The sequence below is a fragment of the Mustela nivalis genome, assembly GCF_964662115.1.
Source record: "Mustela nivalis genome assembly, chromosome: 13".
NCBI lineage: Eukaryota > Metazoa > Chordata > Mammalia > Carnivora > Mustelidae > Mustela > Mustela nivalis.
In genome coordinates, this window is record NC_139032.1 from 89,334,564 (window position 1) to 89,358,232 (window position 23,669).

Here is a 23,669-nt window from a genome sequence, read left to right on the forward strand (position 1 = left end):
GGCAGTGGCAGAGGACCCCCTGGGAGCCAGAGAGCCCTGCCTACAGGCCAGAGTCTTCCTGGGCTGTGTGACCTTGGGCAAGCTACTTACCGTCTAACTTGGGACTTTGCTAATAGGAGTTAAGTCATGGGGTCTGTTGGGAAGAATCAGTGGCGGACACACAAAACCTGGTTTGCATGAAGCCTGGCCTAAAACAGGTGTTCAAGAAATGTTAAATTATTGTTACTGTTATTATTATTAAAGCAGATGACAGTCTCTAATTCCGCATTGTCTGCCTGCTTTGCGACAAGAGCTGACTGAAATGGTTCTCAGCAGTACGGCCCCTCTCCAAGCTAAGGGGGGAGCCAATGGCAGGGAGGGGTCAAGGTGGAAGTAAGAGGCGGCAGAGGGGTGGGGCACTAAGGTGCTCTCTCTTGCTCCTGTTCCTGGCACCCTCTGTGACCTTGGACCAGTCCCTCTCCCTCCCTGTCCTCGGGCTTTGTTCTCGATGCATCCAAACAGCAGGGCTGGCTGCCTGAGCACTGCAGTGGGAACCCACCCCGGAGGAGGAGGCCGCGGGGAGCACCTGAAATCCACATGTCCCCCTGGAGGGTGGAGGCAGCTCTCTGCACAGCCCTGGAAGACAGCACTGGCAGGAAACCTCCAGGGGGATTCAAGAGCCCGGGGCTGCCCAGGGTTGCCAACTCCTTGGCCTCTCCCCGGGCCCCCTGCAGGAGTCCTCCCGCACCCCTCCCGCCCTCTCACCAGGAGTGAGGCCCCTCCTGCCCCCCTACTCTGCGCTCCCTCCGAGCTGGCTTGGCTTCATCAAAAGCAGGGCCCATCAGGGTGGAGGCGGCGATGTGTCAGCTGGTATTCAGGCTCTGGTTGTGCGCTCAGATCGCTCCCCCTCCCCATCTCCCCAAATCCACCCACCCACCCTTTTACCCGCTGCTTGGGGCCTTCTGGGTGGCAGCACTTCACAGAGGGAGTCAGAGCGGCAGGCTTGAGCCCTTGGCTGTTGGGGGTGGGTGGACTGACTCACTTGGCCCCCTCCCTGGTGCCGATGGGGCAGCCCCCACACCCCTGGGCGCTGGCACCCCGTCAGGCCCCAGGGTTTTGGAAAAGGAAGCTGCAGCCCCGCGGCGCCTGACCCGGGCCGGCTGAGGATGCGCCCTGCGCGCAGGGACCCGCCGGCCCCCGAGCCGGGAGGAGATGTTTAGGCAGCGACCCCCCAGAGCAGGCTCGCTCCCGCGGCCGCCTGCTGGGGCCACCCTGGCCGCGGGCCCGCCGGGACGCCCCTGCTGGCGGCGCCCCTCCCCGGGCCGTGGCGCGTCCCCCGAGTCTCGCAGTATTTCCTTCCTGCACCTTTAAGAAGACCGTTGCTCCGTGGTGGGATGGTGTGTTAAAGCCACACAGAGGAAGTTACGCAGCCCGGATCAGACCGAGAGATAAAAGCCCCGATGGTGATCGTGAGAGATGGCAAGAGGATTTAGCCCCGGCATTAACTTGGAGCGGAGTGCAGGGGGGCGGTGAAGCGCCCCGCCATCTGGCCCGCGCCGCGCCGGGGGGGATGCCCCGGCGCCCCGACGAGCCGCCGCGAAGCCCACCCGGGCCGGGGGCTGCCCGGTGCCCGCGCGCCGGTCCTCTCCGAGCCGCCCAGGGGGCCCAAAAAGTTTGCACTTGTTAGAGGCGACCTCCCGCTCGGCCCGGGGCGGGCGATGCGGGCGGCGCGGGCGGCCCCCTCCCCCGGCCCGCGTCTCCGGGACGGCTGCGGGCGGCCCCCCCGGCGGCCGGAGGGCTCCCCAGCCCCGATCTGACGGCCGCGGCGGCGGCGGCCACAGCGGCGAGCGGGAGCGGCGCGCCGAGGAGCAGCGGCTCGCCGCCCTCCGGCCCGCGCCCCCACCCAGCGCCGGCCAGGGCAGGCGGAGCGCCCGCGGGCGGCGGTCCTCGGCCTCCCGGGTCTGCGCTCCGGGAAGCTGCTCCGAGCCGGGGTAAGGCGGGCGGGGAGGGCCGGCGGGCGCGCGGCGGGGAGAGCGGCTGCAGCTTGGCCAGCCTGGTTTCATTTTTAAAGGGCTTCGGTGACCGTGCAAGCTCCCCGGGGGCCCGGGAGCCACTTAAAGCGGCCCCGCAGAGGCTCGGATGCAAAAGTTATTTGGTGGCTGCTGTTACTAGCGGAGGACTGGAGTCGCCCGAGAGGGGTGTGTGAGTGTGCATTTGTGGCAGCATCTTAAAGGAAAAGCTTGTCTTTCCGGCTGGCGTTTTCCTACCAGGGTCTTTTTCCATCGTGTGTGTGTGAGCGCGCGCGCGCGCGAGTGTGTGTGTGTGTGTGTGTGTGTGTCCGCGCGCGCGCGCGTGTGTGGTGGGGATAGATGTTGCAAGAATGCGTGCATGTGTTTGTGAAAAGGAAATTAACCCTTCTCTCGCGCTCCTCCTCCGCCCCAACTGAATCGCCACCCTCGACCGCCACCCGCCAGCCCCGCTTCCCCGCAGCCCCTGCCCATCTCCCCGAAAACTGGGTCTGTGCGAGTTGCGCAGAGAAACTCTGGGCCAGCCAGGCTGGAAACTTCTTTCCGCGCCGTGGAGGGGTGGGCTCATGGGGGAGGGGGACGAGCAGGGACCGGCTTGGGGACGCGTGGAGTGGAGCCGGGAACTGGGCTGCGCGCAGCCTGGGGGAGCAGAGGCAGCGGGAAGGCGGGAAGAGGACCGTGGGCTCGCGGGGTCCGCCCGCTCGGAGTAAGTCGCCCGCCCGGGCGGGGGGCGGCGGAGGCAGGGGCGCTGCTGGAAGCCGCGCGGGGTAAAAGGAGGTAGCTAATTCCCGGGCGCTTCGCTCGGTGTCTTCTAATTGAGGGAGGCGGTGCCAACCGAGGGGGCACCCTCGGTGCCGGCGGGGCTTTTATTAAAGTCCTGCTTATTAATTGCTGCCGGGGCTTGCACTCAACTTGGGAAAGACAAAACGCAGCTGCGGGACTGGGGGGCACGCCCCTGTGCGATGCATACCCCGGTGCAGCCTACCCGTCGCTCGGACTCCACCCCGACCCCTCGCCCTGCCAAGACCGACCCCCGACCCCCGCCCAGCCCAGGCCTCTTTTTCGCGCCCCACCCCCCAGCCCTCAACTTTCCGGGGCTCCCCGGCCACCAAGAGGCAGTGCGGGGGGGCGCCAGGAGCCGAGAGGGCACCTGTTCTAGGGCTGGGGGACACCCGGACCGCGGGTGGCAGGATGCTAGCTAAGCCAGCGGTGCCCGGAGCACCCCGGAGGACCTGGTCCGGGGTGGAGGGCGGGAAGGTGACCCGGCGGCAGCGGGCTCCCCTCTCCTTCCTAGACCTCGGGCACCACCCCCTTGATGGCAGAATTCATTCCGCCCCGCTGCCCCCATGGGAAGGGAGAGGGAACCTCAGGGTGGGCAGCCCACCCCCCGGACCCCTCTCCCAGTGCCCTCCGGGGGGCCCGCGCCCACAGCGCCAAGTTTCCCACGAGGCGAGGGCGCAGCGGGCAACTCCGGGAGGAGCCCGCTCTGAGCCCAGCCAGCTCCGAGAGGCGCTAATTCAATAAGACAGAGAAATCAGAGTTCAGAAATCCTGGTAAAATCTAATTTTCGGGTTTTAATACCCTGGCTATCAGCCCCCCTCGGTTCCTGAGGACTCTTAAAAGAAATAAAGCGCATTGATTCTATTTGTTCCTGGGAGCTGCAGTTTCTTAATAATATCAGGTGAAGATTTATTTTCCAAGGAGAAAACGATCCACCGGGATCCAACCTCTTACTCTGAAATTTCCCGGCTGGCTTCTCACTCCCCGCGCGCCGCCTCCTTATTCCGGGGCCTCTTGCTTCTCTCCTCCCTCCTTGGTTTTTGTTTTGTTGTTGTTACTGGGTTTTTGGGGTTTTTGTTTTTTGTGGGGTTTTTTTTTTTTTTTTTTTTTTTTGCTTTTTTGGCAAAAGCCTCTGTAAGATTCGCTTGTTGAGCTCACTAATCTCGCTGTACTACCAGCAACGCCCCGCTGATTGACGAGTTGTAAGCACATTTGCTACCCCGCCCCCAGCAGATTGGGTTGTCCTTGGCTTCCCCCACCCCACCCCCGCCCCAACCACCACCCCATTTTCCAGGGAATGCGCCCGCATTTAAACCGAGAGAACTGCAAAGCGTTTCCTAGATTTTCTAGTTGCTCCGCACTTGGCTCTCCGTGGCCTCCCGGCCTCCCGGCCTCGCTGCCTCCCCGCCGCCGGGGGAGGCTGCCCCAGGCGCAGTCAAAACCCTGGGCAGCGGCCCGTCCTGCAGAGGAAGGAAGCCCGCAGCCAGCGCCCTGGCGTCGCCTCCCCCGTCAGGAGCTCTCTACCTGTCCGTGAACAGTTGGGAGTCCTGGGCTGGAAGAATTAATTAGGGACGTGCTGTTTTCTGGGCAGCTCGAAGCTTGGGGAGAAGCATCCAAACCTTTGCCGGCCGCGCTATTTTATTTTTACGACATTTTCTCAGGTTGTAAAAATAGTCGCCAGGCGGGTTCTTTCTGAGAGTTTTCTAGCAAGGAGCGCATTCAAGGCCAGGCAGGTTCTAAGACAGGTTTCTCTTTAAACAGCCAGAGGTGAGCCCTGGAAATGTGGTCCCCACTAGGCTTCTCATTCATCTCCATCTGGATCCCTTCAGCGAGGGAGAGGGGCAGGGGCGGCCTTAATGCTGATTTATGACTCCCCGGGACTGACTGGGGTCTACTGTAGGAGCCCAGGGGAGCCGCCAGCCCCCTCTGGACAAAGTCCGCCCCCCTGGTTTGTCATTTTTGGCAGCCGAGTGTCTGTGTCTGGGCGAAGAATGGGGTTTCATGGCAAAGGGATTAACTCTTTAGGGAGGCTTCCCTGGAGGGGGTGACCCGAGGGGGTGGCAGGTGAAAATCGCTGAGGTTAGTTAGCACCAAAGCCCAAGCAGCATGGGGATGAAGAGACAGTCATCGTAGGTCTGATAACCAGAATAATTAATAATGGGGCTGTCTGGTGTGACTCATCGAATAACCTTTGCCCTACTGGCTTGTATTTTTGGCCAGGATCCCACACTGGTCGGACTCAAATTCTCCTGGTGATGTACACACCACGATACCGGAGTCATGTTTTCTGCAATGTAACATTTATCTTCGTTATAGCTATTTGGGCTCTTAAATAATTATCAGTAGCTTAAAATAGTAAAGCAATAATCATAATAGTGACTCATTCATAGACACACCCTCCAAAGATGATTGCAGAATTTTGGCCTTGATCAGAAACTCTAACATGACAAACCATCGTCACTTCTGCGGTAGTCTTCACCGTCCCTAGTTTCTTAGCGTTGAAAATCCAATGGACCATTGTAGAATTTGGGGAGAGACTTCTCAGCACCTGGTTCTTACTTGCTGGCCCACACTTGGATCTGTACCTGTCTGTACAGGCTTGTTGGTACTCAGGGTGACAGCTTTGACATTCTGACTTGTCAGTCACAGTATCGAGAGCCACCACTCAATCCTGACCCCTGAGCATGTTTTAGGAAGTCGGTGACCCCAGGCAAGGGTGCTTCTGCTGCCCTAATAACCCGAGAAAAGAGGGGGGAAAAGCGAATCCCCTTCTAAATAATGTGCCGAGCCTGCAAATGTGCAAATCTAATATTAATAAAAATAACCCGGCTTTCTCGGGAGACCTTGCTAATGCAGCCTCATTTTTTTTTTTTTTTTGTGCACATTTTGCCAGAGAGCTTTTATTCTTATGCATCTTTATCGCCCCCCTTCTCTTTTTAATTTGTTGCAGGTGTTGTTGCTAATGAGCTCTCTTCCTCCCCTCTTACAATGAAAGACAAGCCAGCCCCCGGGTACCTGGATGGATTGAGAGCCGAAGTGTCAGAAACTTCATAATAAGTTGCCGATGGCTACCAGCCAAGGTCAGCTGGCCCCCATTAGTGCCTGTCCCCACAAAGCAGAGCCAAATAAGCTTCTCCCCAGTTAAGAACCTCAGTCGTTTTTTTACGTGGCAGTCCAGCCACACAATTGTTGTCACTTTAAGCCCATGTGAAAAGAAATCTCTTTTATGGGTCTGAGATGCCAGTCCAGTCCCACAGAGGGAACACGGTTCCAGCTAACACGTACACCGCCTGATTTTATTTTATCTTTACAACGCAGGCTGGAGGGTTGTTTTGCAGTTCTGTTGAGCACATCACACATTTAAGGGCCCTTTAAAGACCTGGATTGATTGGAAGGACAAAAATTAAAAGCAATCTGATCCGGCCTCACGCCAGGTCCCTGAGGATTTGCTCCCTATCCCATTTCCATCCACTGTCACAATTGGAGAGCCTGCCTGACTTGATCAGATTCACCTCTGGGAGAGGTGTAATGCCAAGGTTAGGAGGACGCAAAGTTACGGGCAACTTTTTGATCTGCCCATCAGCAGTCTGAGAAACGCTGGCTCTGAGTTTTCTGAATCGGCCTTTGGGAAGAAACAAGTTGCTCGCTCTTCACAAGCCCGCACTGCTCCCGTCCCTGGGACATCCAGCCACCGGTGCCTGGTAGATGTGGCACTTCCATGCTGAGGCCGAGAGTCCCGCCTGACCCAGTCGCTGCCTCTCCAGGGCCTGTCTGGGCCACGCCCCTGCGGACTGCGCAGCCATGCTGCCCCTGCTCGCACTTTTCCTGCACTGCCTCCCACTGGCCTCGGGGGACTACGACATCTGCAAATCCTGGGTGACCACGGACGAAGGCCCCACCTGGGAGTTCTATGCCTGCCAGCCCAAGGTGATGCGGCTGAAGGACTACGTCAAAGTGAAGGTGGAGCCCTCTGGCATCACGTGCGGAGACCCCCCTGAGAGGTTCTGCTCCCACGTAAGTCAGCCCCCCACTGTTCTGTTTGCTTAGGCCAAGGGGGAGGGGGTCCGGGACAGACTCTGCTGACGGGTGGGCAGAACGGCAGGACCAGAGAGATGCAAGGTTGACTTTCCCGAATCTTGGGTTGGGAGCAGATGGCTGTCCCACCTTGGAAAAGGGCCCAAACCAAGGCCACCCCCAGGGCTCTGCGGTCATGTGACATCATTCTCTGGGATGGGTACCTTTTCTCTTGGGAAAACCATAGTAGTGATGGGTCCTGGGCCGGGCCGTGCAGACAAGCCCCGCCTCCCCTGAGCAAGGGACCAGGGCACAGAGCGCTCCGTGCATCCCTTCTATGGTACCACGTCCTAGCCCACCTGCTCCAATCCGGCAGACGGTGTTGCCAGGCCAGTGCATGCCACATGCCAACTGGAGCTCTGCAGGGGAAGGTCTGATGCAAGTGCAGAGGGGGTTCATAAGGGTGGCTGGTTATCCCATCCCTATGTGTGGTGACTGCAGTCACTGGTTAAGTCAGGGGGACAGCAGCTGTTCAGGTGTTGTCACCTGAACCCTTAATTAGAGAGGGACGGGGTCTTAGAGCCATGGAGCACTTGAGTAACTTGTGTTACCAACCACAACAGCGGTGATAATAGGAGGGACCATTCATGGGAGCCCCTCGTGTGGGCTAAGAGCTTGATGTGCAAGTCCTCCCATCGGCTGACCCAGGCTGATTCTCTGTTGTATCAAGGAGGAGTTTTAAGGGGTGGGCTCTGAACCAGTGGCATCTCTGGGCCTCTGTTCCATGGTCTGTAAAATGGGCATTGTAAGGAGCAAGTGAGCTGATTCATATGTGTGAAATGCTGAGTAGGGCCTTTCACAGAGCAAGTGCCCCATAGGTATTAGCTGTTGTCATTCCTGTGGTTCAGATGGGGAAACTGAGGCTCCAGGTCACACCAGCAAGTGGTAAAGCTGTGATTCAAGGGTCTGAACTAAGCTGCCTGCCGAGAGGGACCTTCCCACTTGGCCAAGCCTTAGCTCTCCATCCCCACCCCCTGTGCCTGGCAGGAGCCTGGGCTGGGCAGCCAGGCTGCAGGAGCTGCTCGGCAGCCTCTTCGGGGTGACTGCTGCCTCTGGGTGTCCTTGAGGGAGCTTCCAGGTCTCTGGGCTTATGCCTGGACTGAGCAGGTATTCCGCTGGGCTCCTGAGGACGCCTCAGTCCCACGGGCGGCAGCATTCCGATCACAGAGCAGTCAGCCTGGGAAGGTAGCTTCCTGTCTGGACTGTCAGCAGGGAGGCTGTTACTGTGGCTGGTGGCTGGGCCGAGGGAGCAAGCGGTGTGGTGGTGGTGGGGGGGGGGAGGCAGCAGAGGGCTGGGAGCGGGCGTGCGGGCGTTGCTGGATAGCTCATGGGGATCGCTGCACTGGGGATCCCAGGGCTTCACGGCTCAGGGATGAGCAAGGGGGTCAGCTTGTAAAGGTCAGGAGCAAGGCCACACTTGGGGGGCAGTGGAGCTCAGTTCTGAGCCTATGTACTCAGAGAGCGACCCAGCCCAGCTCATGCAAAGACTTCTCCACACACTCCCGGGACAGAGTCAACCTCCGCTTCTTGTATTAGAGTCCTGACTGTATTTCTTCTCTTAAATATTCATCAATGCTTTAATGTACTGGGGGGAAGAGTGTGGGACGGGGCCGCTACATCATAACTCACTGGACCAGCATCTGGTCAAGGGCTTGAGGGGTGGAGATGACCATCAAATGCAAGTCTGAGGCCCTCTCCTGGCCGAAGCTGGTTCACGATACCCTTAGCTCTGGGCCTCTGCCCTGCCCCCACTCTCATAGGGAGGACCCAGGGCACCTGCCAGGGTGGGGTACTCACCCTCCCCCAATCCTACTGCTGTCCCGCCTGAGCCCTGGCAGGGGTCATTGAGTGCTGGGGTCTGGGAGGAGCTGCCGTCCCCTCTCCTTCTCTCCCGGGACCGGAGGAGAGGAGGGACAGCCTCTTCAGCATCTCCTGCCTCGGTCCTGCCTAGGGTCCTCAGTGTCTCCACACCTGCCTGATGGACTTCAATGTTTCATCACAGGCTGCCATCCCGCTCTGCCTATTACTACAAGTGTGCGGCCAACAAGAGTGGGGACTCTGCCTGGCCAGTGGAGGGGGGCTGGCTTCTGCAGGGAGCGGTGGGGGAGGGGGTCACATCCAGATAACTTCAAGTCCGCACCCCCCCCCCCCCCGCCCCGTGCTGCCGCCCCAGAGCAGGTCCTGCCTGTGTCTCATTTAATCATCTCTAGGATGCTCTGAGTGGGTCCTGTTCTAATCCTGTTGTAGGGATTAGAAGGGGTTGCCTAAATCCCGCCAAGGTCACTCCGTTTGGAAGGCAGACGGCAGCCTGTCTGCAGCCGGAGCCCACGCTCCCCCACCAGGTGGCTCCGCCTTCCCTCGCAGAGGTTCAGCTTCCTGCCCGGTACAGGAGAGATAATCCCGTATGCGAGGCATGGAGCCGGCCGGGGATCGAGCTGGCACACAGTGGGTTCTCAATGTGCAGTGGGAGTTGTGTGTTTACCATTATCGTTAGGACGGGCTCAGCAGTGTCCCTGGCTTTTCTTCTTTGCCTCTGTCCGGCCTCCAGAATGGCACGCCCTGCATTCCCAGTCCCTGGGCAGCCGGCCCGTCCTGGGTGGTCCGGGAGCTCCGACTCCTGCAGGCCCAGCCGGCGGCATGAACCACCAGGGGGCGCCCTAATGGTATCCGGCCACTCACTGACCCGTTAGCCAGGCCAGTGCCCAGTGGGTCCCTGCAGCGACTGCTGGACCTGTCCCCACATGCAGCCAGTGAGAGTGTGAGCCCTGGAGCACCCCCCCCAGGGTGCACGGGGAGGGCACGAAGCAGCCACTGTTTTCAGGGTTCAGGGTGCGGACCCTCCCTCCTGCCAGGCTTCCCGTCCTTCCGCAAGGCCACCTGAGACCTGAATTGTAAATTCCAGCCTGGTGAGGAAGGGGAGCGGGGAGAAGACCAAGATAAATGAATAAATAAAAACCTATTGGCTCTAAATGCACAATGAGAATTAATAGGGATGAGCTCTCAACCAAGGATCCGAGGGCAAGGGCAAAATTTCAATGAGGACTGCAGGAGAGCACGGGCGGCCCCCCACCCTCTGTTCCAGGCCGGCGGGAGAGGGCCAGCCTGGCCACGCGGCAGGGCCCGGGGGCAGGAGAGGCCGTACCCGCTGAGGCTTCTCATCCCCTGTGCTGTTGGGTGTCAGGATCAGCCCCACGGTGCCCCAAAACACTCTCCTTGTGCCTCTGGAGACAAAAGCTGACCCTCGGTTCTCAGGAGAGAGATGGTGAGGAAGAGAGGGGGTGGGGTGCTGGCCGCAGACCAGGCAGGTGGTGGTTAAAGCGACCCTACGGGTCCCCCCTTGCTGCCTAAGATGTAGTCCTTGGATTCACCTTATTAAAAATGCAGAATCCCAGGCTTGCCCCAGACTGCTGAGCCAGGAACTGCATTTTAACACGCGATCCAGGGATCTCAGAGACATCCAGGGTACGGTCCGAGGTATGTAACGGCCTCGTGGTGCGCGTACCCCACGGCTGACGTTCCCAGGCGATCCGCAGGGGCTATGTGACGAATCCCTGTTCAAGGAGATGGTGGGGAGCAGCAAGCCCAGGAGTGAGGGCTGGAGCTGGGAGCTGACATCCCTGAGACCCTCTGGAAGCTTCCACAGAGAGGCTGTGGGTATCTCGTCTAGAGCCACAGGCCTGGGGTCTGAGGACCCATCCCAGCTCTGCCATTCTCTGGTCACTTAGATTCTCTGAACCTCGGTTTCCTCGTCTCTGGTCACTTAGATTCTCTGAACCTCGGTTTCCTCGTCTGTAATGGGCGGCGACCCTGGGCCGCCTTGCCCGCCCCACCAGCTTCTGAGAGAAACATCGAAGAGGGTGAGTTTTGTTCTCGCGTCAGGCTTTGATATGATGATTTTTTTAAAGATTTTATTTATTTATTTGACAGACAGAGATCACAAGTAGGCAGAGATGCAGGCGGAGAGAGCGGCGGGGGGGGGGGGATGCAGGCTCCCTGCTGAGCAGAGAGCCCGATGTGGGGCTTGATCCCAGGACTCTGGGATCATGACCCGAGCCGAAGGCAGAGGCTTTAACCCACTGAGCCACCCAAGCGCCCCTGATATGATTATTGATCCAATCTTGATCCTCTTGATTTTGAAATAGATGAACATTAAACTTTTTATCCAAGGAGACTTTACATGTACAGGACCCTTGGTCTTGGGCTTGATGGGAAACCAGGAATAGGCCATGAAGGTGTATCTTTGAGCACCCTTTTCCCTCAAGCTTTACCTTCTCTGTGCCTTGGTTTACCCAGATGCAGAGCACATGGCCCTGTCCCCCAACCCAAGGGGACTGCTGGGTCATGTGAATCCTTGAGTCCTCAAGCCCCTCCCGACCGTGACATTGAACACCATATGTAGAATCAAGGTCATAGATGTCCCTCCTCCCGCCAGACCACCATGTTCACAAAATGTTCCCACCAAGCCACACTGACCTGACGGCTCCGCTGGCTCAGCCCTCCTTCCCCCTCTGTTTTCCTGGTCCCCAAGCCCTCAGGGGAGAGTGTGTGGAACAACTCGCCCCCACCCCCTCCTGTCCTCAAAGAGACAGACCGGCAGACAGACGTTACCCATATACACTACCAATAGGTGGGGAGACAGAGCTGCTGTGGTGGGAGCCCCCGAAAGGTGAAGATGCGTCTCTTCAGCTCACCCGTTGTATTCCAGCCCGCCACGCTTCCCACCTCTGTACCCTTGCCTGGGCCGCCTCCTCCACCCAGAATGTCTTCCCTTGCTTCCTTCATTTCCAAGGCTTCCCCATTTACCTGGAAAACCCCAGCTCAGTCTTCAAGGTTTAGGTTGGACTTCCCCTCATCCAGGAGGCTTTCCCTGATTCCCTAACCCAGGTGGATAAAAGGCCCCTGTCTGGTCACATCCCCGTCTTCCTGCTCACTGATGTTGGCCTAGTGGTTTAGGGCGTGGGTCCTAGGGACAGAGAGATGGAGGTTAGAACCTCATGCTGTGTGACCTTTGGTATGAGGCTTAACCTCTCTGAGCCTCAAATTGCTGCTATTAATAGGATAGGCAAACAGGACTGTGGTGCACAGCCCCTGGCATATGGTTGACGCTTATTCACGAGGGCTATTGTACTCCTGGTGTTTCGTTTGCCTTGGACCGTGAGCTCCCCAGAAGTAGAGCTGTCCCATCTTTCTGTCTCCAATCTGTGCGAGGCATGCGTTTAATGAACAAGTGGTCGGGTAAGTGGAAGGTGGGTGTGATCCAGGAAAACTTCTCAGAGGAGGAGAGATTAGAACTGAGTCTTACAGGAAGAACTAGGGTTTTGATCAGGGCAGAGGAAGCACCGGAAGCTCCCGCTTGGCTCCATTGGAGCCCCTGCTTTGTGGGACTGGCATGGGGTGACAGCAGGCGGTCTGCACAGCTCTGTCCTTAAGTAGAAAGCGACTTTGGAACCAGAGCTTCACCCAACCCTTAGTTAAGGCAGTTCATTCTGTTGAAACGCCTGAGGCAGGGCCCGGCTTGGGACAAGAATAGTTCCATGCATGACATCTTCCTGCACAGTGAAGTCTCCTTCCTGGGGAGCGGATGAGTGACAGGCTGGGGGCAGCGTTGCTGGGCGGTCAGTGCCCGCAGGTGTGAGATCCTTGCTCCTGACCTTTCTTAAGGGAATGGCTTTGGGTCCAGACACCCCCTGGAGGGTGGTGGAGAGAGGAAGGAGCCTGGAGGTGGCAGCCTCCAGAGTCAGAAGTGTCAGAAGGCAGTGTCAGAAGCTCTAGAACTTTCCAGCATACACACCCCTGCCTTCCCCAGGCTCATCTTCCTCTTCCATCTCTATCTACACTCTCCAGCTTTGGTTTTTAATATGTTCTCACGTGTCTCCGGCGTTGCCTGTATGATCCCCGGCTGCACAGCCGGGCAGGCGACCCCCCACTGTGGGTGAGAATCTGGGATCTGGGAAGGGGCAAATGCGAGGGCTGTTACCCCGTCCTTCTGGGCTGTGGGACTTTGGCCGAGTCCCTTGCACTCCGAGGCTCCATGTTCTCATCTGATCGTTGGGATGACAGCGGCCACAGGCTCAGAGGAAGGCTGACGAATGAGAGGAGACAAGCCTCGGAGAGCCCTCAGCGGGGCGCCTGGCACAGAATGAATGTGCCAAAAAAAGGGATTTTCTTTTTCCATCCCAGAACTTAGCTGGAGAGACAAAAGGAGGGACAGTAGAACATAACACATAGAAGGCGACGCTGTTGGCCAGGCCTGGAAAGGGAGGTAGAGTCCGCGTGCACGATGCGAGTTCAGAGATGGGGCGCCTGGGGTGGGGCGAGGGGTCGGAGGGATGCCGAGGCGTGACAGCTGGCGCGAAGGTCGTGGGGTGGGGGTGTGCGGGGGACCTGCGGAGGGGGCGTGTGGATGCCTGGGGGGGGGGGCACGAGCCACGTCACCGCCTCGTCCCATCTAACCCCCCTCCCTGTAATTCTGTGCGGTGGAGCGCTTGCGGTTCCATTAGGCAGATGAACAGAGACACCGAAGCTTCCCTAGGTCCACTCAGTGGTGCGCCTGGGATTCTGCCTTCTTCTCTCTGGCTCCTAATGTTGGGGGACGGCTGGGGGGTTGGGCCAAGGATGTGGTGGGAGGGGGGGGGGAGGGGAACAGTGGTCAGGCAGAGGCCAGAGGGGCTGGAGCAGAGTGTGGCAGGCCCAAAGGAGGGGGTGCCCTTGCCGCGCAGCCCTGGCCACCCCAGGACCGGAGCCCGGGCTGCAAAGCTCCTTTCCCATCCCACAGCCCCCATGGCCCAGGCTCCCCGGCGTAGACCTGGCCAGGGTCCATCTGGCCCACGAGCGCCCCGGGCACCAAGTGCCGAGGAAACTAGGAAGTGGCGGATGATGCAGAAAACGGTTCTGCTCGGCTTCGCTTTGCAGGTTCTGATCTGTTTTTCCTTAGCGGCAGATTTGCTTAAATATATGAAAATGTGTTTCTAATTCCCTGCGCACACACCAACTGCTGGCGGGGGGTGGGGGAGCGTGCGAGAGCTGAACAAGCACCAGAGGGGAGCCAGGCGCTTCCAGTTCTGCAAAGCCTCCCTGCTGCTGGCACGCCAGGCCAGGCCCCCTTGGCCTCAGTTTCCCCCACTGCGCCATGATGCGGTGTGCCTAGATTCACCAGCACTCCAGGTGGATGGCCAAATAGATTCTGGGAGTTTGGAGAAATCTGGGCTAGGGTTCAGCTTTGGTCACAGGCAGAAAAAATGGGGGATCCCAGGGCACATAGAGGGGTTCTGAGTGCCGAGTCCAGCGCTAGACTTTGTTTCAAGTTCAAACTCTTTTATTATAGTAGTTTCATAAATGAAAATCAAAACAAAGAAAAATAAAGATGAGCACTAAAAATACAATGGTACATCACATAATTTCCTTCTGGGTCTATAAATTCTTTTTTTTATTGAGATATAATTAATGTATAACACTGTATTCGTTTCAGGTGTATAATGTTACAACTTGATATATGTAGATATTACAAAATGACCACTATGATAAACTTAGTTAACATCTATCCCCACACATGGTTAAAAGTTTTGGGTTTTGTTTTTTTTTTCTCCTTTTGGTGCTGTTTTTAAAAGAACTTAAAAATTTTTTCTGACTGAGGTGAAATTCACATTACGTGAAATGAACCGTTAACATTTTTTGTTGTAGTAACATACACAGACCATAACATCTGCCTTTTTAACTATTTTTAAGGATCCAGTTTCAGAGCATTTAGTACACTCAAAATGTTGTGTGACCACCGCTTCTATGTAGTTCTGAGACACTTTTCATTACCCCAGAAGGGAATCCCTTCTCCACTCGCGGTCACTCCCCAGGGCCCCTCCCCCTGGCCCCTGGCGACCACGAGTCAGCCTCCCGTCTCCATGGGTTTGCCTCTCCTGGACCCTTCATGGAAGTAGAATCCTACGACACGTGCCTTTTTGTGCCTGACGTCTTTCACTTGGCATCACATTCCCGAGGCTTGTCATGCGGTGGTAGGGGTCACTACTTTGTTCCATTTTTAAGGCTGAGGAATATTCCACTGTATGGCTAGACCACATTTCTGCCTCCGTGCCCCAGTCAGTGGACATTTGGGTTGATTTTGCTTTGGAGCTGTTAGGAATAATGCTGCTATGTCCTTGTGTGTGCACTTTTTGTGTGGACATGGTTCTGGGGCTACATCTGGGAGTGGAATTGCTGTGTCATATGGTAATTCCATTTTTAAGTTTTTGAGGAGCCACCAAACTGTCGTCCACAGTGGCCACACCACTTTTCATTCCCGCCGGCATGGGACGTGGTTCCAGTTTCTCCACACTCTCATCAGCACGGCGTATCTCCTGTTTTTTTGTTTTGTTTTGTTTTTTATTATTATGGCCAACCTAGTGGGTGTGAAGTGGCATCTCCTACGGGTCTGATTCACCTTTCTCTAGTGACTGGTTTACTGATTACTTGTGTATCTTCTACGGAGAAATGTGTATTCATGTCTTTTGCCCATTTTTTCACAGGATTGTCTTCTTTTACATGTCCTTGATGCGTGTGCTAGGTGCTAGATCCGTATCAGACATACGATTTGCGAATATTTCCCCAACTTGGTGGTTAGCCTTTTCACTCTCTTGATGGTGTCCTTTAATGCACAATATATATATTTTTTTACTTTAGTGAAATCTAATTGATCTATTTTTTTCCTTTTGTTGCTTGTGCTTTGGGTGTCGTATCAGAGAAACCCTTGCAAAGTCCAGTGTCACAAGTGTTTCCCCCCATGTGTTCTTCTTAGACTTCTAGAGTTTTCGCCCTCATGTCTAGATCTTTGATCCATTTTGAGTTCATCTGGGTCTGTGGTGTACAATAAGCCTCCGGCCTCCTTCTTTTGCACGAGGATAGCTAGATCCCCCAGCACCGTGTGATGGAAAGACTGTTCTTTCTCCACTCCGTGTTCTTGTCATCCTTGTGGACAACCCATTGACCATCCGTGCGAGGGCGGGCCTCTGGGCTGTCCATCACTTCCCAGGAAACACTGAGTATCCTGTGCGTGGTGTATCCTCGGGTCCTCCCAGAGAGCCTACAGGATAAAAACTACTTTCCCCATTTTACAGATGAGGAGACTGAGACCCCAGCATTAAGTGGACAGTCTGGGCTTGGACTCCGATCCCAGGCATTTAATGCGGTGCCGGGGTGAAGCGGAGGAGGGGGAGCCCCAGTGCTCCTGCCCTCCCCCTCCCTTTCTTTCCCTCGGTCCTTTCCTCCTCTGTGTCTCCTTGATTCCCGACCAAGCTTTCAGGCTGGGACGTTAGCGCCGATGCTCAGAGGAGGGTAACGGGAGGGGTGCCCAGCCTGTGCTTCTTTCCAGTCTCAGAGTGGCTCCTCCTTAGCTTCTACAGCAACCCGCTCCCGGACCCACTCAGCAGGGCACCGGAGCCTGGGTCTCACTTCGCCCCCCGACATATAAATGCCACTGCTAATTATCCTGCATCTCAAGTAGGGAGTGCAGGTTGGAAGGGGTCTGAGAGATTAGAGGAACCGAAATACCTAGGAGCACATGCCCGTGGGACTGATGGCTCAGGGGAAAGACGGCTCCTTGGACGGGGCTGCCAGTGACCCTCTGCCCCCGACCCGAGGCCCTGAGCTCCTGACCTCCAGGCAGTCCCAGGACTCCTGTGAACACAATGGGAAACCACTAGTGACTCCAGCTCCCTCGCTTCCTACATGAGGGAAACGGAGGCCCCACAGGATGCAGTGACTTCCTCGGGCCCCTAGGGAGGGACGGCAGACCCACGAGGGTCAGCTGTAGGTCCCGGGCTCTCCTGAAGGAGTAGACCAGAGCCCTGGGGACAGGTGGCGTTCCACACCATGTTTCCCTCGTGCACTTGTGCCTGGGATTTGACCTCACGGCATTTGTCGGGGGGGGGGCATGGGCTGCCTGCCTGAAAGCCACCTGCAGCCCACGGGGGGGGGGGGGGGGGGCGCTCACTCTTCAGTGTAGATGTGACATAAGGTTAACACATTCCTTTCTGGGCCCCTTGGGTGAGCCTCTGGTGACACGGCTGTTCTCAGAGCTGGCTCTCCAGGGTCCTGGGGAGCTCCAAGGCCCCCATGCCAGCCTGCCCACGAGCTGTGGTGTTGTGTGCTGGGGCAGACAGGAAGGGGCCCGGGACCCCAAGGTGTGGCTGCGCAGGGGTCACCTCCATTAGAGAAATGCAACCTATCTCCCCCTGCAGAAATTTTGCACATCTGATCTGCCCTCCACACCTAACCCGGGGATGCTCTAGGGCTGCCCTCCCCGGCCCCCCCAGGAAGGGAACTCGGACCATCAACAACGATCTGGCATCCTTGTCCCCCAGCCATTGCCAGGGTGCTGTGGGACCATTTGGACCCCTCCGTCCCTCATTCCAGTTCCCTCCTTCTGCCCGTGTCATTCGTCCACTTGACTCCAAGTGTCGACCAGGGAAATAAAAGGAAATGAAACACGACCAGGACATGTTCCCCCCCGGTCACAGCGGAGGCTGTTGTTGGGCAAAGGTGAAAAGGAGGCGGGGAGACGCAGCCTGTGTGTAACCCTCAGGCCCCTCCCTCTGCTCCAGCCCACGTGGATGGCCCTGCCTATCTGGGGTTCTTGGGGTGTCCCCTCCCTCTGGGTATCAAGAGACAGCCAAAGGCAGATGACAGTAGAAAGAGAAGCCGGCCGGCCAAAGGGCACACTGTCTCTGCCCCTGTCCCCACTCCAGACAGGCATCTTCGAAAATCCTCACCAGCAGCTCTGGGGCTGACACTGGGCGGGGTCTGGGCTCCCCACTGGACTAGCTTCCGGGAGGTGGGTGACCTCAAGGCAAGTCTTGGGGTGGAGATTTCCTGCCTGCACACTCCCCTCAGAATCCTACTGCATTCCTTGGTTCTGTTTCTAGCCTTTGGAACTTTTAAACTTGGAGAGTAAACCAGAGAGGGGAAAGGAGAGGGAGAGAGAAGGAAAAAACCAGTAATGTCCCAGACACACGCAGGAGGACCCGGAGGGGACAGGCAAAGCTAGAGCCCAACCCACACCTCAGCAGCCAGACCCCAGAGCAGAGGTTCCTGCCTTTGAGGATTCATGGTGCTCATTCAGGAACAGTGTGCGCATGTGCACACACACACACACCTGCAGGGCACACATGCATGGCTGCAAATGCTCATGGGGCTTCCCAGACCACCCTGAGTCCACCGGTGGACCCCTGTGGTCCCTCTGGGGGCCCCTACACTCAGGAAAACCAATGTTTGTCTTCTTGTAACTGAATGGCCCCGTTATCTGAGGGTTTTCTTGATTTTACCTCTTTCTCCTCAGAGGAGCAACAGCTTACACTTATTGAGTGCCTATTGTATACCAAGCACTCAACCTAAACAGCTCATCGAATCCTCACAGAAGTCTTATGGTGGATCCTATATTTATACCCATTTTGAATACAAGGAACCCAAGGTTCAGAGAGGTTAAGGCACTTTCCCAAAGTCACACAGCATTGAAATAGAGGAGCTTGGCCCCTCTACCCTGAGCTGCCTGGCCCCAGCACTTAGCTGCTAACCCCGCCATCTACAGCTGATATGAGGCACTCCGGGTGTCTTAGAAGGCTCCAGATGGATAGAGCTAGTTGTCATCTGTGTGCGCGCGTGCGTGCTGTGGCCCTCTGCGCTGGGTGAGCGTATGGTCCCTGTCAGCTGGAGGAGGGAGGGCAGGGGAGGAGTGAGCGATGGTGGCAGTTACCCACCCGCCCACCCTGCCCCACCCCCGCCGCCCTTTGAGACATGGCGAGTCTGCTAATCCACTTACTTGATAATTCACTTATATCATGTCTGTTTGGCAGCGTGCACGCTCCCACGCACCAGCTCTAGGGAAGGCGAGATGGTTTTGCCTGGAGGAACCCGAGCTGTTTTTCTGGGGAAGGAGTGGGAAAAGAAATACACCCAACAATGGACAGTAATGGACCTAAAAATAGAGGGGCGGGGGCGCTGCGGGGAGGGGGAGCGTGGCGACCGCCTTCCACCCAGCACGTCTGCCTGGAACGGGCAGCCCGGCCCTTCCCACCGGGGGTTCCCCAAATATCTGGCCGCCTCTCAGTGTGGGGGATGGGCATGGAGAGGGCAGAGGTAGGAAGGGGGGGAAGAGGGGCCCCGGGGCCTCTCCCCGGTGGAGAATTGTCCCATGACAGTGTCCTGGGGCCAGTGGCCCCAACCTTGGCCGCACGCTGGGAGGGAGTTTGTTCTTAGAACCCATCCTTGGGCCTGAGCCACAGGCGCTCGCTTCTTGCTCCAGCCTTGGGGGGCAGTGGGAGGCCAACCTTCCCCTCCGATGTCCTGAGCCTTTCGCTCCCAGGCTCTTAACCTCTCTTCCTTGGAGGAAGGCTGGCCAGCCAGAGCCAGGGCCTTCCGGCAGCTGCTAAATGTCAAGATGGACGCTGGCTCCCTTACCTCCCAGGCTCCCCGCCGGCCCCTGCCCTGCCAAGCGCATTAACTCTTTTCTCCCTGCATCTCTCCCTGTGCAAATTCTGCACAACCCGTCTGCCCTTCACTTGGCCTCACGGTGCAGGGCACTCCTCTCCCGGCCCAGTTAAACCTTCCTCCACCTGTCCACATCCTGCCCGCCCTTCTTCCAGGCCTGCCGGAAACCCCACCTTCCCGAGGAAGCCTTGCTGACCATCCCAGCCAGTTCCCATCCAGGCTTGTCATCTGGGCCATTTGTGGGGACCAAGCCACAGGTGGCTTTTCTGGGGTCACCTCAGAGGGCTCAGTTGCTCTCGTAAGAGCTCAAAGTGCCCGGGTTACCTGACCTTGAGTCAGTGCCTGGCCTCTAGGGGCCTCAGGTCCCTCCTCACCTATGGGGGTGATGGTGAAAGCGAGGCTCCTGGCGTAGAATCGGACCCCTTCTTCGGATCAGCTGCACCAGGCTCCCAAATCTGGCGGGGCATCCGAGTGCCTGCAGACAGGGTTGGTGGGTTGGCTGGTTGGCTTTCAATCCGGAGCAGAATTTCTGGCCTTAGGGCCCGGGAATATTTGCCTACCCTCCTCTTCCAGGAATTCTGATAGCAGCCAGGTCTGCTTCCCACGACGACTTTGCACACAGCGGACATTCCGAAATAGTGGATGAAGAAGCGAGCGAGCAGATGAATGAAATCTTGCAGGCTCAGTCTTACCACTCCCCCCCTCACCCACCGGTTCCTGCACAGAGTGACACACCTGTCCAGGGGTGCCCAGCTGGGTCCTGGGGGAGCAGGCCCAGGGGTCCTTCCTGTCTCCTCTGCCCCACCGCTCCTTAACTCCTTGGAGACCAGGAGGGAGAAGAAACCCTTGCCGGTCCCAGCTTGCGGTTGTTGGCACGGCCGTCCCCACCCATCGCCATCCGTCTGGGTACTGTATGGACTCCGGAGACTTCTATGGCATCCGGAGGACCCAGACAAGGGACCTGCCGAGGAGGGGGAGTCACTCTGCAAGCCTTAATTAAGCGCCGTGCAGGTACGGGGCTCCACCTTCCGGGAGCACACATTAGCCCCAGAAGGTGCTAAGGAGAAGAGACATCTCTTCTGCTCGTCTCCAGGCTGGGGGCCGGCCCGGCCTGGGGCGAGGGCAGTGGCCAGGGATGCAGGCCCTGAGGAAGGGACAGTCAAGCAGACACCCCCTCGGGCTGGAGGGGAGGAGCTCCAGACAGGCTGCCCCACACTGAAAGCCAGGGGTCGGGCGGGAGGGGGCATCAGGAAAGGAAGCCGAGCCCAGAGGACTAACGAGGCAAGGAAATGACTTCAATAGGACCATAAAACAGTTTGTAAAGCCATCTGTGGTGCGAAAATCCCCTAAACCAGGGAGGCAAGGAGGCTGGGGCAGCGCGTTAGGCTTCCCGGCTTCCCGGCGAGCGCGTGATTTGGAACTTCTAACCCCGGTTCTGCCTTTTGCTCACCAAAGTGACATGGGCCACGTTGCCTGGCGAGCCTGACCCCCGTTCGTCATGGGAAAAACAGAATTCGGAGTTGTGCCTTAGCTCACAGGATTGTCATGCATAGAGGAAATGAAATTTTGCGGGAAAAACCAGGATCACGATGTCCGGCGCCAATAGCAATACTCCGTGTGGAAACCGAAGGCAGGGAGGGCCAGGGGAAGGTCGGGACAGTTTGGGTTTGGACTTTATGGGAAGGGGCAGCCTCTAGGGTTACTGGCGGCTCATACCCGGCGTCTGGTGGGGGATGGGGCAGCCGGACAAAAGTTAGGGGAGGGGCTTCGACCTCACCCCTCTTGGACCCGCCCCTTTCCGTGGGTGCTCCGCCCCCACCGCGCCCCCAGTCCCCTGGCCTCTTGAGGGACCACCAGGCCCCATTGTTCTGTTCTCCTGCAGGGAAGCCAAGGGCCGCTCCGGGAGAGGAGGAGGGCGCCCCTCGACCCCCACCCCAGTGTTTAAATCCTCCATGCCAATTTTTTTCTCCTCCGTGATAAAATATTCATGTCAGCAGAGCAGGCCCTCTTTGGGAAGGCTGCATGTGTCTGGCTTAGGCTTTGCACAAGCTTTTAAAGAGCAGGACGCTTTTCCTACTCTCTAAGCATTTTCTGAGTCCTGAATCAATAATGCACTTTACTGGGCTTCTCGGTCTGCGGCTCTTCTCCTGCCGGCACCCTGCCCCCATCCTGCCCCTCTCTCTCCCTTTCTCTCACTCCTTCTTTCTGTCAGCCTCGTATCTCCCCCTTCTTTACGTCTCTTTACTTTTTAAAGAGGGATTAAATGAAAGGGTTGGCTCTTTGAGGGGGCCGCGCGGGGGGGGGGGGGGGGGTGGCGGGAAGGGGGCGCAGAGAGCAGCTCGGCCGAGCCCAGGCTGGAGGTCCTTGGCTGAGCAGGTTGTGTCCCCGCACAGCAGGAGGAGGCCAGCGGCTGAGCCTTCCTGCTGGCCCCGGTGGGGAAGCGTTTTTTTGAGCTCTGGGCATGGGGGAGGAGGAGAGCTTGGGCGAATCCTGCTTCTCTCAGTGCTTTTTCAGATCAATTAGAAAGTGTTTACAGCATGACCAGAGAACACAGGACCAACATGTGACAGAAAGGGAGCCCGGAACAAAGAGACATGTGCAGTGTGAGCCAAACCTATTGTCAGACTTCCTAGGGAGCAAGCCGTCTCCTTTGGCCTTTCTGCTTCTTGTGGTAATGAGCCCCTGTCACTGGGGGCATGCAAGGGGCCGGGGCGCCATTCCTTGTCTGACTCAGACGCCGGCGCAGGTCTGCTCAGTTACGTTCCGCCGGGTGAGGGGCTGCGGTGCAGAAGTCGCCCTTGCGGTGGCGGGGGGGTGGGGGGGGCACACAGACCAGCCCAGGCTCTCTTCAGTTGGGATAGAACCTCCCACCCCAAACATTCTAGAAATTTGGCTGTGGGAAGAATCCACACATGCCAGGGCAAAACAGAACGTACCCTTTTTTTCTAATGTTTTTTTTTGAACAGTACAGCTGTCCCCCGCCCCCACCTTCTCCGCGGTGTCAGTTAGCCACAGTCAGCCAAGGTCTGGAAGCAGGTGATCCTCCTCCTGGCATGTAGTGAGAAGGTCCCTCGTAGCCTAACGCTTCGTCCCCACGCCCACGCCCTGCCCTCGCTTCATCACATCACCCAGACATTTTATCTTCTCACGTCACAAGAGGGGAGAGCGCGGCCCAGGGCGGTGTGTGTGGAGAGGGTGGCCGCATTCACGTAACTTTTCTTCCAGTATTTGGTTATGATTGCTCTATTTTATTATCAGTCATCACTGTTAACCTTACCATAGGCGTGTCCATACAGGAAAAAAAACAGTCTATGTAGGACTTGGTGCCATCTGGGTTTGCAGGAATCCCCTGGGGGCTTGGAAAGTATCTCTTGTGGAGACGGGGGGAGACCACTACAAGAGTTTAAGCTCCTAGAGAGACGAACTCTTGTCTGGCCAACCAGAGCCCTGACAAGATGTCACCCGAACCCTCTGACCGCTCAGCCGTGGGAGGAAGTCGGTCCTTCCGGGTCTGCGATCCCGGAGAGCAGCATTCGGCATTGACATCCCTGCCCCTCTGCCCGGGGCTTCCCAGCTGACCCTCTCCTGGACAGTCCTCCAGGGCAGCCTGATGCCCTTGGGTGGGCAGAAGGTCTTGCTGGCTGTGTCTGGTGGGGAAGCCCTTGGGTGGGCAGAAGGTCTTGCTGGCTGTGTCTGGTGGGGAAGCCAGAGGTAGGTACGGGACTGCGGACCCGGCTCGCTGCAACTCCCCATCTCTCAGTAGTCCCTTGACCGCGCTGTCCTCCCTGGGTGGCGCTGGGCAGGCCGCTTACCCTCTCTGAGCCGCACCAGAGCGATGAGATGGAGTGAGACAAGCGAGAAAGTGCCCCTCATGTACACTCTCGTGGGATCCAGGTGCGGGGGTAGGAACGTTTAGCAAATACCACTACGTGCAAATAGTCACTGGGGGTGTAGAGCAAGGGGGGGCAAGACCTGGTCCCTGCTGGCCTAGAGTCCAGCCCCAGTCATGGAAGGTTCTGGAAGGAGGTGAATTGTGGGCAGGGCTGAAGTGAAAGGCCTCCCTTTCCTCCCAAACAATTTGGGGAATTGGGCAGAGGAGAGGTGCTCTGGGCAGCTGAAGACCTGAGGGCAGGGCAGGTTCGGGGGGTCTAACGTGGCTCCTTCATTAGCAGATGTCCACGGTGGCTGGTTCAGAGTCGAGGTCTGGGCATGACCTGGTGTGGGGAGGCGGTGGCTGTCGCCGTGACCTCTGGATGCTCATTGCCAGGGTGGATGAGCCCGGGGAAGACCCCTCATTCAGGCCCCTGGCCTTCCCAGTGAGTAGTGGCTGGGCTGGGA

At 57.6% G+C, this 23,669-nt stretch overlaps 1 protein-coding gene across 5 annotated transcripts in view; it reads left to right on the forward strand.

Annotated features, from left to right (window-relative positions):
• The first annotated feature begins 1,323 nt into the window (after positions 1-1,323).
• NTNG2 (netrin G2) overlaps positions 1,324-23,669 on the forward strand; it is a 65,755-nt gene continuing 43,409 nt past the window's right edge. The window contains exons 1-3 of one of the 5 annotated variants that reach the window (XM_082696126.1): positions 1,345-1,970; positions 5,737-5,866; positions 6,105-6,800. In XM_082696126.1, coding sequence (XP_082552252.1) covers positions 6,588-6,800 — 213 coding nt within the window. In that variant the 5' untranslated portion in view covers positions 1,345-1,970; positions 5,737-5,866; positions 6,105-6,587. Of the gene's footprint in view, positions 1,971-2,616; positions 2,713-5,736; positions 6,801-23,669 lie in introns of those variants that run through there. The other 4 variants (XM_082696127.1, XM_082696128.1, XM_082696124.1 and 1 more) reach the window with 4 other exon arrangements.